The 16,838-nt window shown below is 44.7% G+C and overlaps 1 protein-coding gene and 1 long non-coding RNA gene across 5 annotated transcripts in view; one reads left to right on the forward strand and one right to left on the reverse strand.

Moving 5' to 3' along the window:
• LOC115075157 (transient receptor potential cation channel subfamily M member 7-like) overlaps positions 1–16,838 on the forward strand; it is a 251,239-nt gene that overhangs the window by 132,536 nt on the left and 101,865 nt on the right. For all 4 annotated transcript variants that reach the window (XM_029575380.1, XM_029575377.1, XM_029575378.1 and 1 more), the window contains 3 exons: positions 7,841–7,996; positions 8,730–8,873; positions 10,081–10,209. In XM_029575380.1, coding sequence (XP_029431240.1) covers positions 7,841–7,996; positions 8,730–8,873; positions 10,081–10,209 — 429 coding nt within the window. The remainder of the gene's footprint in view (positions 1–7,840; positions 7,997–8,729; positions 8,874–10,080; positions 10,210–16,838) is intronic.
• Positions 1–16,838, reverse strand: part of LOC115075158 — a 162,468-nt gene that overhangs the window by 4,864 nt on the left and 140,766 nt on the right. Inside the window, exon 6 of the long non-coding RNA XR_003852447.1 lies at positions 7,536–7,738. This is a non-coding gene — a long non-coding RNA (uncharacterized LOC115075158). The remainder of the gene's footprint in view (positions 1–7,535; positions 7,739–16,838) is intronic.

The following is a 16,838-nucleotide window of genomic DNA, read 5'->3' on the forward strand; positions in this document are numbered from 1 at the left end:
TAGAGTGCAGTACCCATGGTTTCAGATTACTTGCAGGTGCTCTGTTCCATGGCTTCAAAATTGAAGCTGGTGCCTTGGGTGTTTGCTCACATGCTACCCCTCTGCAGTCGGCATTGCTCTCCCTGTGAAATCCATTGTCGGAGCAGTTTCAAGTATTGCTTGGGGTAATTGCTTGTGTGTAATGGTAAATGGAACCTACTCTGAAGAGAGAACGGTGTTAAGTGGAGTGCCGCAGGGATCTGTGTTGGGACTGGTCCTGTTGAATATCTTTGAGTGACATTGCAGAAGGGATAGAAAATAAAGTTTATCTATTTCCAGATGATATTAAGATCTGCAACAGAGTGGACATGCTGTAAGTAGAGAGAATGAGACTCGATTTAAGGAAACTTAAATTGTGGTCAAAGTTATGGCAGCTGGGATTCAATGCCAAGATGTGTAGAGTCATACATCTGGGGTGTGGTAATCCAAAAGAGCTGTATGTGATGATGGGGTTGAAGGGCTGTTGTGCACGGAGCAGGAGAGGGACCTTGGGATGATAGTGTCTAGTGATCTGAAGACGGCGAAGCAATGTGAGAAGGCAATAGCTAAAGCCAGAAGAATGCTGGGCTGCATAAAGAAGAATAACATTAAAAAAAAAAGTGATAATCCCCTTGTACAGGTCATTGGTGAAGCCTCACCTGGAGTATTCTGTTTCAGTTCTGGAGACCGTATCTCAAAAGGGACAGAGACAGAATGGAGGCATTCCAGAGAAAGGCGATTAAAAATGGTGAGAATTCTCCATAAATTGACTTTGAGGACAGATTGAAGATCTTAAATATGTATACCCTGGAAGAGAGGAAGTGCAGGGGGGATATGATACAGCCCTTCAGATACCTGAAAGGTTTTAATGATGCACAATCAACAAACCTTTTTTGTTGGAAAGAAATCAATAGAACTAGGGGTCATGAAATGAAACTCCAGGGAGGATGATTTGGAACCAGCGTCGTGAAATATTTTTTCACGGAGAGGATGGTGGATCCCTGGAATGCCCTTCCAGATGAGGTGGTAAAGACTAAATTAGTGAAAGATTTTAAAGTGGCATGGGATAAATACTGTGGATCCCTAAAGGTTAGAGGATGGAAATGAAGAAAATAGTGCATAGGGGTAACTTGCTGGTGTGGCAGTTACTACCCTTAACCAATAAGCCTGATACTTCTGATGCAACTCCAACATTGCTCTCTGCTTCAACAGCAAGAGGGAATGGGAAATTGGACTCAGACAGCAACCAGCAAGGGCTCTGACATTGAAGCTTTTGGGAAACTAAATGTGGGGGTGACCTGTAAGGCATGGCAGATGCTATGTGGCCAATGCTATCATAAGCTTGCTGGGCAGACTGGATGGACTGGTTGATCCTTTTCTGCCATCATTGTGTATGTTTCTATGTTTCTAAAAAGATATAAACAGTACGGAATCAGTCCAGAGAATGGCTTCCAAAATGGTCAGTGGTCTTCGTTCTCAAGTATATGCAGATAGACTTAAAGATCGAAACATCTATACCCTTGAGGAAAGATGAGATAGGAGAGATATGATAGACATTCAAATATCTCAAGGTTTCCATGCACAGGTGGTGAGCCTTTTTCAATTGAAATAAAGATGAGGGTGAAAAGGAGCAGACTCGGGAATAATCTTAGGAAATATTTCTTTATAGAGAGGGTGGTGGATGTATGGAAAAGCCTCCCAGTGGAGGTAGTGAAGACAAAAACAGTATCTGAATTCAAGAAAGCAAGGGATAAATAAAGAGATCACTACATCAGGTTCCCATATTTTCAGATCAGGCGGCTTGCTTCTGTTTCATGACTTGGCTTTTGAGAGGAAGCATTTAAGGTGGAAAGGGTATTCAGAAGATGTAATTTCCACTCTGCTGCAAGCTAGGAATACTTCAACATCCTTAGCCTATGTGAAAGTCTGGAGAGTTTTTGAGAATTGGTGTGCAGAGCAGGGTGTTGATCCTACTCGAGCATCCGTGGTGCATGTTTTGGCCTTCTTACAACAAGGGTTGGTGAAAGGTTTTGGCCTTTAATTCCCACAGAGTTCAGATGGTGGCATTGGACTGTCTTCAAGGCAAACTGCACATCCTGATGTGGTGCGTTTTTTTTCTCCGGAGGGTGAAACATTTGCGTCCTCCAGTGCAGAAGTTGTGTCCCTCCTGGAGCCTTCTTGGTCCTCAAGGGCATATGTGCGGCTCCTTTTCAGCCTCTTAGGAGGGCAACTATGAAGGATCTCACCTTAAAGGTTGTTTTCCTGGTGGTAATTTTTTCCACTAGAAGGATTTTGGAACTTCAGGCTCTGTCATGTAGGGATCCCTTTTTGAGAATTACGGATTCCAGAAACTCATTGCATATGATTCCTTCCTTTCTTCCGAAAGTGGTGTCATCTTTTTCACTTGAGTCAATCGGTAGAACTGCCAGCCTTTCCAAACCTGGATGCAGCGACACCTCATGCAAGGGAGTTACAACTTTTGGACGTAAAGCGGGCGTTGTAGTTACATCTCAATGTCATTAATAGCTTTCGGATGTTTGATCATCTTTTTGGCTATGGAGTGGCGCAAAAAAGGGACATAAGGCTTCAAAGTCCACCATAACGCAGTGGTTGAAAGAAGTGATAGGTTCAGCATATGTTTGTCAAGGTCATCCTATCCCTGAAGGGGTTAAGGGCTCACTCACAGGCGGCATCCTGGGCCGAATGTCAAGTATTGCCACAAGAAATTTATAGGGCGCCTACTTGGAAGAAGTTGCACGCTTTCACCAAGCATTGGATGTCCAAGCTCCCAGAGGCCATGGCCTTTGGTGAAAGTGTACTTTGAACGGGACTCTCGCAGTCCCACCCTGTTTAGGGAAGCTTGGGTACATCCCAAGAGTATGGATTGATCTGGTTATGTATAGGGAAAGGAAAATTGGTTCTTACCTGCTAATTTTCATTCCTGTAGTACCACCGATCAATCCACAGTCCTGCCCAGTTGAGATGGGGAGAACTAGAGTCAGCTCGATCTTATTGTAAATAAGCTGAAGAAACGGGTTTCGTTTGGTTTTTCACATTGTGAAGGTTGGGAAGATTTTTCCATTATAAGGTTCCTCTTCCTACTGCTCGTTTAGGGGGATGGGATTATGTTACTGGTAATTATGTTCAGTGGTATCTTGGGTTGGGTACAGGTTAATACTGAGGGACTGCAGGCTGTACACCAGGTTATGTGGCAGTGTCAGCAAAACTTTGTCTCCATCTGCTAGAAGGGAGGCAAAACCCAGGAGTCTGGACTGTTCTCGGGTACTACAGGAACGAAAATTAGCAGGTAAGAACCAATTTTCCTATATATATGCAATAGTTCAATCTCGCTTATGTTTAGGATTATCATAAAATAGGTTAAAACATTTTTTTGTGTTTGTTTGCTTGCCTTGGTTTCTATTTTGCACAGTTATGAGGTATGCACAGCATCAAATTTCCACAGGGTATAGCTGAATAACTCCTGACTGGTCCTTTTCATGCTGTGATCAATATGGAGGGTAATTTTCAAATGGACTTCTTCAAATAATGTAGTCTTCTCCCATAGAATTGGCTCTTTAGAATATTGCGACTGATATGTGTTCAAAATTGCATGCATAGATACTGTGGCTTACTGTCAAAAGGTTTATGTGCAGAAACCCCTGTTTATGCACACAAATCCTCATTTGAAAATTGAGGCAAGGAGGCAGACAACTCTCATCCAGCAGTGACATAAACAGGTCTGTTTTTCAGTATATCCACAATGAATATGCAAATGTTTCTCATACATATTCATTGTGGACGTCTTGAAAATCAGAGCTGTTTGTGTCGCTCTAGGACCAGAGCTGCCTACCCTTGGTATACAGAGTGAAATTATTCTGTGCATGAAACCAGAGCAGAATCTGGGGGTGATTGTAGCTGATGATCTTAAGATGGCCAAATAGGTGGATAAGATAATAGCAAAAGTCAGATTCTTGGATACATAGGGCGAAGAATGGTCAGCAGACAAAAACAGATGTTTCCCTGTATAAGTCCCCAAGTGAGAGCTCATGGAATACTGTATACTGTCCTTCAAAAGGATATCAACTGGATGGAGTCAATCCAGAAGTTGGCTATTAAAATGGTCCGTGATCTTTGCTTTAAATATATGGGGACAGACTTAAAGATCTAAACATGTACACCCTAGAGCAGGGGTGCTCAAAGTGGTCCTACAGGGTCCCCTCCAGCCAGTCGGGTTTTCAGGATATCCTTAACGAATATGCATGAGAAATATTTTGCATGCAAATCTCATGCCTATTCATTAGAGAGATCCTAAAAACCTGACTGGCTGGGGGGGGGGGGGGCCCCCATATGACCGGTTTGCGCACCCCTGCCCTAGAGTAAAGGCAGGATAGAGGAGATGATATAGCATGGTAACATAGCAAATGGAGGTGGGCCTCTTTCAGTTGAAAGGAGGCTCTGGAACGAGGTGGGGGGGGGGGTCATAGGATGAGGGTGAAAGGTGGTAGGCGGGAGTATTCTAAGGAAATATTTCTTTACCGAGAGAGTGGATGTGTGGAACAGTCTCCCATTGGAGGTGGTGGAGACAAGGTCAGCATCTGAATTCCAGAAATCATAGGATACGCACAGGGGATCTCTGAGGAAGTGGTAGGGAGAGGTGAGCAGTTGGTGTCTTTTTCTGCCATTACGTTTGTGTTTCTGTGTTACTTTTGTATACATACACACAAAATCATTTAGGATGTAACTTTTACATGGTAGAGGGTTAGAGTTAGGGTGGTCTTTCAGTTTTTGAAATTGTGTGTAAATTCATAGCACAATATTGTACCTGTTCTTGAGTAGGTATAACTTCACCCACAAATTTTCAAAGCAGATTTTATACACACAAATCAGTTTTGAAAAGTCTGACTAAAGTACCTGTAGACTTTAACTTATGGGGACCGTTTGAAAATTACCCTCTGTGTGTGCAGACTCTTACACATGGGGGGGGCATCCCAAGGAGTGGAGTTTGGGCAGGGATGGGAATTACATGCATACTCTGATTTTAAAAAGTATACGCATACATTTTCATGGCAAAACTATGTACCAAATAGCAGGTGGTGGTGTGTGTGCGTAGTTTAGCCGGGATAATTTTCCAAGCAAAATTATACACCTGCTAATGTAAAGTTTGTAGGTAAAAAGTACCCACAGATTTTATACCGGCTAAAAATTACCTCCTCAATGATCCAGGGCACAGATTTTCAGATATTCAACCATTTACGTGTCTAGGCAATTTTGCAGAATAGAAACCTTTTGTGTTTCTTGTAAATTTCATGCAGTAGAATTAATGCAATTTATACTTTTACAGTAGTAGCTTTGGTTATTGTTTTTTCTCCATGAGCAATAATCTTCCACAGTTGTGGGTGACGTTATCTGATGATGCCGAGACAGAAAAGCTTTTTCAAAGTTCAGAAAGACCCAGAAGATCTTTCTGAGCATGCATGGGGAGGGGGGTGCAATGCTCTTCAATCAATTCTTCTGTTCAGGTTAAAGGATGCATTTTCTGCCCTTATTAAGCCATTCATCAACTTTTTGCTATCCAACGTTTTTCATGATTTTATTTCTTACCAAAGTGTGTGGGATTTTTTTTTTTTTGTTTTGGTTTTTTTTGTAAGTCTTAAAAAAAAAAATTCTCTTCAGTTTCTTCAAACTTTTTTTTTTTTTTTTTGTAAAATTGAGCATTGGCAATGGTGGAAGATTCATTGTAGCATAGTAAATGACAGCAGAGAGAGAACAAAATGCCATCTAATCTGCCCAACAAGTTTTTAGGGTTGTAACTGCTACTCTCTGTGCAGGTACCCTAGGGGTAACAAAGCCCCAACCCTGCCATAAAAGCAGTTGATGGCCAGACCTCCCCCTCCCAACTTGATTTATTCATTCTTTCTTGCAGTACAGTAGGGAAAGGATAATCTGCTCTTGTGTTTCTAAGAACTTGGCTATAGAAGCACAAGAGCAGCTGCTCTTACCCTATTACCATCATAAAAAAACATAATCAAACTTGGTTGAATGTAAAGGCCAGATAGCTAAACCTTTGTTAACTATAAGATATGCCCAGATGGATCAATTGAATGCACCACTGGCTGGTTGTAACTGCTGCTCTGTGCAGGTTATTTCCATGCAGAAATATTTCACCAAAAGTTGCCACAGGTTACCCTGATTCTTCATTTCTAGCCTCTAGCCACTAGGAAACTTCTGTGCTTATCCCACTCCCTTTTGAATTCTATTACTCTTCTTGTCTTCACCACCTCTTTTGAGAAGGCATTCTAGGCATCCACCTCCCTTTCAATGAATAAATATTGTCTAAAGATGCTCCTGAGTTTGCCTTCTTGGAGCTTCATATCATGATCCCTAGTTCTACAACTTCCTTTCCACTGGAAAAGGTTTGATTCTTGTGCATTATTAATACCTTTCAGATATTTAAGTCTCTGTACCATATTCCCCCCCAACTCTCCTCTCCTCTCTAGGGTATAAAGATGTCCCCACTGTCCCGACAAGATGTCTTTGAACATCATGACTGCTGCGAAAACTACATAGGACAAGCCCATGACATACCTAAAAGCGCAGCCTGCGCCAGAATGTCTGTCAGAGCAAGGTGGTCCACAAGTTACACATTCAAATAATTGAGTTCCCCACAACCCTCCAGTGCAGTGAAAAGAGAACCACTAGCTGAGGGTCCATAACCTAAAGCAAAAATGGAAGGGTCCTCTTATGCTGTGTGTCATGACTGATAAGTCTTGATGCAGGTGCTAATCCCCTCTTCTAAAGTGTGAGACAGAATGCACCCTTTGATGCGGAAGCAACCTGGAGCCAGATCAGACTCTCTCAGTACCAATATAGTGGCACGTAGGAAAACACCACTGCTGCCTTTATTCCTCAGTGCAGATTTCCCTGGCACCATTAAAGCTGCAGCAACCTTGTTGGTACCATCAGCTTCTTTGCACCAAGATTCAGATATCTGTGCTGATCAATAAAAGTAAAGCTTTGCTAATTCAGCTTCTACCAAGCAATCTATACCTTTTTTCTGTTTCCAGAATCTGATAGTTCATCCACTTCTTCCAAACTAGAGCATCATCCCTTTGTAAAGAAGGTGTTGCTTGATTTTTTCCAAACTATTTAACCAGCATTCCAGATTCTCCTCTATTCTGCCATATCAAACTGCAGAAGAAAATCTACCTACTGAATTACAAATTAATCTTCTGGCTTCACCTTCATCTAAAGAGAGAATAACCTCAGAAGAAACATCTGTAGTGTTGCCAGATTCTGAGGAACAGTCTGAATCATCATACAGTGCTTTTTCATACTGTTATGAGTATAAAGACTCCACTTTGCACTATTTGCCAAAAACAAATTCAAACAAAAACACCAAAATTTGAAAAACCCACAAAACCCCCCCCAAAACCCTGAAAAACAAACTGAAAACAATTTATTTTCCCTTTGCATATCTCTTTATCTTGCTTGTCTACAGAGAAAATAAAGTTGCTTACCTCCAACAGGTGTTTCTCTGTAGACAGCAGGACAAATTGGCCACACAGTCCCCTTAGCGTTGAAGGTTAGCTTGGTACAAAACGGAGGAAGACCTTTGTGGCAACTGCACAGAAATCTTCAGTCTTTCAGAGCTCTGAGAGAGCTTTTCCATCTCTCTGCCAACGGGTGACGTCACCTACTTGTGTAGCTCATTTTGTCCTGTCTGTGGAGAATACATTACAGGTAAGCATCTTAGCTTTCTATTTATTTCAAAGATGAAGCTGTTCATATTGGATTACTGTGTTGTATTCTTTGAATTGTACAGGTGATTCTGAGCATCCTGGTTCCTCCTGCCATCCTAATGATGGAATATAAAAGTAAGGCAGAAATGTCCCACATTCCTCAGTCTCAAGATGCTCATCAGATGACGATGGAAGACAGTGAGAATAACTTCCAGGTCCCAGCAGAAGATATACCAATGGTACTAATTTTTATTTAATTTATGCATTTTTAAATCACTTTTATACATGCTTGATTAAAATACTTCATGTATACAATTAACATCAGACTCCTAAACCCCATGGATATTCTCTTATCATAACCAGCCCTACAAATAAACTCCTCTAAGGATTCGGCTACTCAACAAGGCTATAGCTACTACCCACCCCCCCCCCATCCCAATCTGCATTCTAAGAACAAACGTGTCTTCCAATTTCATTAATTAAATAATAATCTTAAGATAGGCAAACTACATTTGACTGTGAAACCTTCAGATTCTATATAGTTGAAGTTTTGGTTTAGCTGCTGAAGTTAATTCATAATGAATAAGAATATACCTGTGCCTGATGGCTGTCTTGTCTTGTTTGAGGATTGCTAAGTGCCATCCTTGCATTTGCCCACATCGGAGCCATTTCCATGTTTCCAATCAACATATTTTATGTGACACCTGCATTGCCTAGTAGTAACTCTAGGTGCGTGACACTTTTGATAGAACTTACCTTCAAGATGGAAAAAGATTTGTACAAGAAAACAAATTTTATTATGTAGATCTACAGAAGATATTGTCTTGCAATTTCTGAATTTCTAAGAGACTTTAAGATGAAGAGTGGTAAGCTTCATTGCATTTTCTTTTGGGTTTTATTGTGTAGGTCTGAAAATTGTTTTAGGTAGATATGTCCATGCATAATGTCTTATTGGTTTCTTTTGTGTGAAAGGAAGTATTTAAGGAAATAAGGGTCTTCAATACCTCTGAAGCAAAGCTTGAAATTGAGACACAGGCAAAACCTCGAAGGCTTCCAATTACACGAAAATTTTATGCATTCTACCATGCACCAATTGTGAAGTTCTGGTTTAACACGGTGAGTTTTTACAGTATTGAAATTGTTTTGCGGTATGATGGCTGTTTGTTTTCTATCAACACAAGTAGAAACTGCTGTCAGTATGTCCATCTGGACTGCTGAAAAATGCAAAATATATCTTTGTTTTATATATTGGACTGTACTCAAACAGCCTTTCCCCCATTGTGTGTCATGGAAGAATCTTTATTGCGCAAGACTGATAATCTGTGAATGAAGGGTAAATTAGTGTGGTTGATGTGTTACATGGAAATAAAGATTATCAGATAAAAAAGAAATACGTAAAGTAACGCCTTTTCATTGGACAATACATTTCTTGACTAGCTTCAGGGGGATAATAAAAAGCCCTTCATTGGGTCAGAATTACAAGTAAATATTCTGGGCAGCATAATGTATTTTGACTGGTGAGAATTATGCTGCCTTAATCAAGTCATTGCAGAACACAAAAGAAAACTAGACCTGACGAAGGCAGTATAACTCTTAAAGAACTAGTCATATCTACCTATCTATCCACCTATAATGTTACACCAGTAAAGAATATTAGCTGCAACCTGTTTGCTGATTTCTACTTTGATATTTTAATTTCTGTAACAATATTTTCTTCTTTTGTGCTAAGTGGCCTTGAAACAAGGTATTTGACTTAATTTCACTTTCACATACATTATTATGTACATATAAATATATTATTGCTTCAGATATAAGACAGCCATACACCAGAGCTTGTAGTGCACTCTGCTCCGTAAATTATAAAGTCCAAAATAAGTGCACACAAAACTTAACTTGGTCAGTGTTTCAGAATCCACTCCATTTATTGTTCCGTCTGGTAACTCCTTACATTTACACCACAAAGTTCTGTTACAGTTCTTAACAGTCCCCGACACGGACCCGTGTTTCGCCTGTCGGCGGTAATCGGTCATTCACAATGACCGATTACCACACAGATTTTGATAAGAATCCCCCCCGAAGCAGCCGACAGGCGAAACACGGGTCCGTGTGGGGGACTGTTAAGAACTGTAACAGAACTTTGTGGTGTAAATGTAAGGAGTTACTAGACGGAACAATAAATGGAGTGGATTCTGAAACACTGACCAAGTTAAGTTTTGTGTGCACTTATTTTGGACTTCAGATATAAGACAAAAATAAGTTTTATCTTATAACACCAGCAAAAATAGCTATGTACAAACTCATTTCTTTTTTTCTTTTTTTGAAGTTGGCATACTTGGGATTTTTGATGCTTTACACATTTGTGGTTCTTGTGAAAATGAAAAATTTACCATCAATACAAGAATGGATTGTTATTGCATACATTTTTACTTCAGCTGTTGAGAAAATTCGTGAGGTAAGCAAGAATTAACACAGGTTTAAAGTGCTTTTGTTCCTGTTCATGAGTTTTATAAATTTTGTTCCCAGAAAATTAATGTAATGCAACATGGACAACACACAAGCCCCTTTCTAGGTTTTTATTGTAAGCTGTTTTTAACTGTGAGTTCAATTTTCAAAAAGCTGCTGAGCAGCCAAAGATACCTTTAGGTGCATGTTCAGCTGAACCTAACTGACTAGGTTTTCAGCTGAAAATTCTCTGAAAATTTGACCGGCTAGATTTTGCAGAGTTCTGTTGCATCCAGGGCTATCCTTAGGGAGGCAAACAAAGGCAACCACTATGGGCCCTGCACAGTCATGGTGGCCTGACCCCCCAATACTGTCGGTGTTCCTGGACCCTGCTGTGGATTCAACTTGGGTCCCACATCCTCCTAAGGTCAGCCCTGGTTGCAGCTAGTGTTATCTGGCCAAACTTAACTGGTTAGCACTCAAAATCAGCACTGACCAGCCCAGAACCCTATTAAAGAAAAAAACAAAACGAACCACAATCCCCCTCTCTCCTAGTACACAATATAAAAACAAAACAAAAAACAGTTCTGGTGGCAATTTTCCCTTCTCCTTCCCAGTGCCCAATATATAAAAAAAAAAAAATGTTCCCATGGCTGAAATATCTCTGCCTCCTTTCTTGCCAGTACACATTAAAAAAGAAAAAAGTTCCCCCTGTGTGATTTCCTACCTCCCAATCAGCAAAACCTACCCCTCCAAACCCCTGACCTCCAGAACTGCAAAGGCATCCCCAACTGAAGCTAACAGGAGGGCTCCTTCCCTCCTTTCAGCTTGTCATTACTGGTTGATAGTCCTGCAGTTAGGGGTGCCTTTGCAGGATTCTGCGGGGGTAGGGATCTGGAAATGGGTCAAGTTTTGGTGATGGGATGGGATGGGATTGCACTGGAGTAACTAGGAGAAGAGAGATGATATTTAATATCCGGTGCTGGGAGGGGGAGAGCATAAGAACATAAGATATGCCATACTGGGTCAGACCAGGGGTCCATCAAGCCCAGTCTCCTGTCTTCAACATTGGCCAATCCAAATCACAAGTACCTGGCAAGTACCGAAACATTAATTAGATTCCATACTACTAATGCCAGCAACAAGCAGTGGATATTTCCTGTTGATTAATAGCAGTTTATGGACTTCTCCTACAGGAACTTATCCAAACCTTTTTTTAAATTCAGCTATAATAACTGCTCTAACCACATCCTCTGGCAAAGAATTCCAGAGCTTAATTGTACATTGAGTGAAATAATTTTCTCTGATTAGTTTTAAATGTTCTACTTGCTGACTTCATGGGGAGCCCCCTAGTTCTTATATTATCAAAAAGAGTAAATAACCATTTCACATTTAGCCGTTCAAGTCCTTTCATGATTTTTGTAGACCTTTATCAGATCCCCCCCTCAGCCGTATCTTCTCCAGTCTGAACTGCCCTATTTCCTAGCATGTAGCCAGTTGGACTCAGGATCAATGGGTTTATGCTCCCCTGCCAACAGATGGAGACTGATTTAGATTTCAGAGCTGATGTCACCCTAGATACATCCCTGCAGAGTCCTCAGCCCTTCAGTATTTCTCCGTCTCCAGCAGATGCGGACATGTTTTCCCTGTGGGGATCACTAACTTTTGGAAGAAGAAATTCAACTTTTAAATTGAAGAAAAGATTGAGCCCCGCACTCCTGCGATGATACCTAAAGGTCCCTCCCCCAGTTGAGAATTCTTGAGATTATTTCCGAGATCCTTCAGAGGTGTGCCTTCATTTGGTAGCCGGTTCCCAGTGTGGATTTTGCTGCTGAAGCAGCTTAAAGGCAGCAGGTGCAGGAAGCCGAGCACAGTGGTAATGGTCAAAGCCCTCTCCCCTAGCAGTTGGAGACCGTATCGGTACTCAGCTGGTAAGCATGAGCCCAGGTAAGTTTAAAAAAAAGAAAAAAAAGAGGATTTCCTCCCAATTCAGAGACTTGGAGAGGTTTTGGTAAGACTTCCTCCAGTCTCCTTGCTCAGCATGCCATACAGACATCGTTCCCAATCCCATTGGGGTAAGGGGAAGTAGCCTTCCGAGTGGGTTGAGCAGCCCCCTGGTGGGCTAGGCTCCGCTTTAGGCTTGGTTGGCACTCTGAGTGGAAGGCCACGGCAACACTATCTTGCTCGTGTTTTTGTGCCTGTATTGCAATCATAGAGCTTCGGTACGCACAGTGCGTGTCAGGTCTGTGCATGCACTGTGCGCATAACGCCACACTCAGGCTGTAAACACAAAATTGTGCGCGTACTCCAGGGTCAAGCGGTCCACATAATGTCGGACAATGCAACAACGGTAGCCTACATCAAATGCCAGGGTGGAACCAAAAGCCAGCAAGTGTCACAGGAGATGTATTTCCGCCCATTCCATAAGGAGATCCATCTACTTATAATCTCAGTCTCCCACATTTCAGGAAAAGACAACATCAGAGCAGACTTTCTAAACAGGGAGAGTCTGGATCCAGGAGAGTAGGTATTGTTGGCCAAAGCCTTTCAGCTGATAGTAGATCGCTGGGGTCTCCCATCCGTTGACCTGCTGGCAACATCTCACAATGCAGAGGTTCCCCGATTCTTCAGTCGCAGAAGAGATCAGTTGACACTGGGGATCGACGCTTTCATTCAGACCTGGCTGGAAGAGAATCTGCTATACGCATTCCCTCCTTGGCCCTGGGCAGGGTCATTTGCAAAATCAAGCGCCATAGGGGATTAGTCCTACTAGTAGCTCCAGATTGAGCCAAGCGTCCATGGTATGTGGAGGCTCCTGGTGGAGACCCCATGTGCCTCCCACTGCCCAGGGACCAGCTACAGCTGGGACTGGTCCTTCATGAGTATCCGACCTGATTCTGACTTATGGTCTGGTCTTTGAGAGGGCTCACCTGATGAAGTGAGGATATTTGGCAGCAGTAACTGCCACCTTACTCCACACGCAGAAGTTCTCTACGTTCCTAGCGTATGTGCAGATCTGCAGAGTATTTGAGGCCTGGTTTGAGGAACGCGGTGCTTCCCGCTCGGACGGTCAAAATCCCACTAATTATGGAATTTTTGCAGGACCGCTTGAATAAAGATTTGACCATTAATTTCTTGAAGGTCCAGACTCTCTCCTGTTTCAGGGGCAAGGTGAATGGAACCTGCCTGCTGGCTCATCCGGACATGGCCTGTTTTTTCTGAAAGGGGTGAAGCACCTCCGGCCACCCCTAAGTGGCCAGTTCCCTTGTGGAATCTTAATCTAGTATTGGAGTTTTTGGCAGGGCCCTTCTTTTGGCTGCTGCGCAATCTTTCCTTGTGTTTATTAACCCTGAAAATGGTGTTCCTGGTCGCTATATGCTTGACACGTTGCATCTCTGAACTACAGGCATTGTCGTGTCGGGAGCTGTTCCTCTGGATGACTCCAGGAGCATTACAGCTTCATACTGTTCCATCTTTGCCCAAGGTAGTCTCAGAGTTTCATGTGAAACAATCCATTTCGTTGCCATCCCTAGATAAGCACAAGGATGCAGAAGAATGCCGCTTCATCCGCCATTTGAATGTCAGTAGGCTTTTGGTGCAGTATCTGGAAGTTTCAGAACCGGTCTGAAAGACGGACCGCCTGTTTTTCCTTTACAGTGGAAGGAAGCAGGGTGAACCAGCTTCCCGGGCTATCATAGCTCGCCGGATTAAGGAGGTGGTCACAGGAGCCTATATGGAGGCAGGAAAGCCATTACCTTCTCAGGTTAAAGCTCGTTCCACTAAGGCTCATGCAGTCTCATGGGCAGAAGCTAGACTGCTGTTTCCTGTCAACATCTGCCGAGCAGCAACGTAGTCCTCCTTGCACACCTTCTCCAGGTTCTATCCAGGTTCAGGCCCAGGAGGACACAGCCTTTGCAAGGGCGGTGTTAACTGGACCGCGGGTAGCCTCCCGCCCCGATCGGGAGTAGCTTTTGTACATCCCATTGGTCCTGAGTCCATCTGGCTACATGCTAGGAAATGGAGAAATTATTTATTTACCTGATAATTTAGTTTTCCTTAGTGTAAACAGATGGATTCAGCATCCCACCCACGGCTGCCTAAGAACGGTGCCAAGGATTTGCCCGTGGAGTGGCTATCAATTCCAAGAGATTAGAGGTTAGCCATCGTCCGGTCCCTAGATCAGGGCATCTATAATATTTCTGGGGTTCAGTGTTTGGTTGAGTATAATTACGGTTATCTGTTTTTGATCAAGTTTTTTCGATAGTATGTTAACAGTGGCTTTCGAAGAGAATATTTCCTAGCGTGTAGCAGATGGACTCAAAACAAGTGGGTATAGTGTGCTCGTGCTAGCAGTTGGAGACTGATCTGACGTCAGCACGGGTACATATACCCCCACAGGAAGTGTAGCAATTCAGTAATTTCCGCCTCCAAAGCAGTTCAGAGCTACCTCGCGCTCGCTGAGCGTGTTTCCAAATTCTACTCGACTAAATTCTTAAGACACCTACTTGACGACGAGCCCCGCACTCCTGCGGTGATACCACTCTGTCCCTCCCCCAGTTGAGTTTCCCGAGCTGACTTCCGTGGTCCCTCGGAGGTGAGTGCCTCTGTCCGGTGGCCAAATCGCAGCAGGGACTCAGCCCCCGAGCGAGAAGGGCTCGGGCGCGACTTGGCCCCCGAGCGGACGAGTTCAGGCGCGGCCCAGAGGCAGCGGGTGCACTTCCTCGAGCGCGGCAGTGAAGGTACTCACCCTCTCCCCCCGCAGCCGGAGACCGCCCGGGTCGCAACCGGGAAGCGCTGAAGACGAGGTAAGGCGTACATCTTTTCTTGTTGGTCTTCGAGGAAGTGAGGATTCGCAGAGCCGCCACGAGGTCGCCATTTTCCTGCCTGGTTCGTCACGGCGCACGCTGTTAGGCGCTCATTGTTAGGCGCTCATAGTTCCGCACACAACTGTTTCAGCGCCCGCTGGTAAGCGGCCGTTACTAGGCGCACATAGAGCATAAGAGAGGGCCCATGCATCAGCAGATCTGGCACCTCCAGCTTCGGGCGTAAGCCTCTGCTCGGCATGCAACCTCAGAGCCATACAGGGCGAGGAAGCAGACTCCCTATGTGCCCAATGTGAAGAGGCCTTGGGAGTTCTGGGCCAGGACCGGTCGCAGCCCAGCATACTTGCCAGTTCCTCAGGGAACACCCCGGACCTAGCAGGCAGCGGTGAGCAGCCAGGGAACCCGAGAGACCTGGTGCCCCTCCGACCAGATCCTGCTTCGCTCTCATGGGTGGAATTATTTAAGGGGATTCATGCCTTTGTCACAATGCAGGCTGCTCCCCGAGCGGGCCCATTCGTACCGGAGGCCCGGCCCCGGGGCCCTCAAGGCCTAGGCACGGCCACTCGCCACCCGGAACCCCCACTTATGGGGATTTAGATTACCCCGAGGAAGACGACGAGTCCCCTGAGGAGGGAGAACTTCCCTCGGGGGTTGAACCATATCGGACCATGAGGCACTTCTTTCGGAATGGGGATCTCCCAGGCCTGATTTCTCAGTGCATGTCTGAGCTGGCTATCCCGGGCCGTGACGCCCCAGGGGAACCTAGAATGAACCCCCTGTTAGAGGGCCTGCACTAAACGTCTCACCATTTTCCCCTCCTACAAGCAGCTCAGCAGCTAATCAATCTGGAGTGGAACACGCCGGAGGCCTCGTTCAAAGGGGGGCGGGCCTTGGCAGGCATGTACCCCTTAGACCCGGCAACCAAGGAGAAGCTGGCGTGCCCCCAGGTAGACGCCATAGTTAGTGCCATTGTGAAGCGCACTATCATTCCGGTGGAGGGGGGGACGGCCCTCAGGGATATACATGACCGGCGCATGGACACCATTCTGAAACAAGCCTTTGAGGTGGCAGCCATGTCCTTACGAATTGCGACCTGCTGCACCGTAGTGACATGTTCCTGTTTATCACAGGCTAGGACCAACACCCCGGGAGAGGAAATGGAATCAGCTCTCTCGTTCATCACTGATGCAGCCTCCGACTTAGTCCGTACGGCAGCCAAGGGAGTGTCATCCTCAGTGGCAGCCAGAAGACAGCTCTGGCTACGGAATTGGTCGGCCGACTCCTCCTCCAAGACACGCCTCACGAGAATGCCCTTTGAGGGATCCCTCCTGTTCGGCAGCGACCTTGAGAAACTGGCTAATAAGTGGGGCGCCTCTCCCTTACCCCATCTACCAGAAGACCAGTCACGGAGGAACCAGCGCCCCTTTCCTAGACCATCCAGAGGGAGAACCTCTCAGCGCTTCAACCCTTACAGGACTCGCTACCAAGCACCTCGTTCACAAGCCAGGAACCAGTCCTTTCGGCCTAAGCACAACAAGAGGGGAACTGGCTCGGGTTCGGGTCCCGGCCGTACCCTCAATGACAATCAGCCAACCCATCCGGGGGTAGTGGCCATAGGGGGCAGGCTATTCCTCTTCTACCGCAGGTGGGTCGAGATTACCTCTGACCAGTAGGTCCTCACCATCATCCGAGAAGGGTATTACCTGGACTTTCTTTGACTTCCGCTGGACAGATTTGTGGAATCTCCTTGTTCGCCCATCAAGAGGATGGCCCTAGAAGTTACTTTGCGGAGGCTCCTGTCCCTAAAGGCCATAAT

The sequence above is a fragment of the Rhinatrema bivittatum genome, chromosome 13 (assembly GCF_901001135.1).
Source record: "Rhinatrema bivittatum chromosome 13, aRhiBiv1.1, whole genome shotgun sequence".
Lineage (NCBI taxonomy): Eukaryota > Metazoa > Chordata > Amphibia > Gymnophiona > Rhinatrematidae > Rhinatrema > Rhinatrema bivittatum.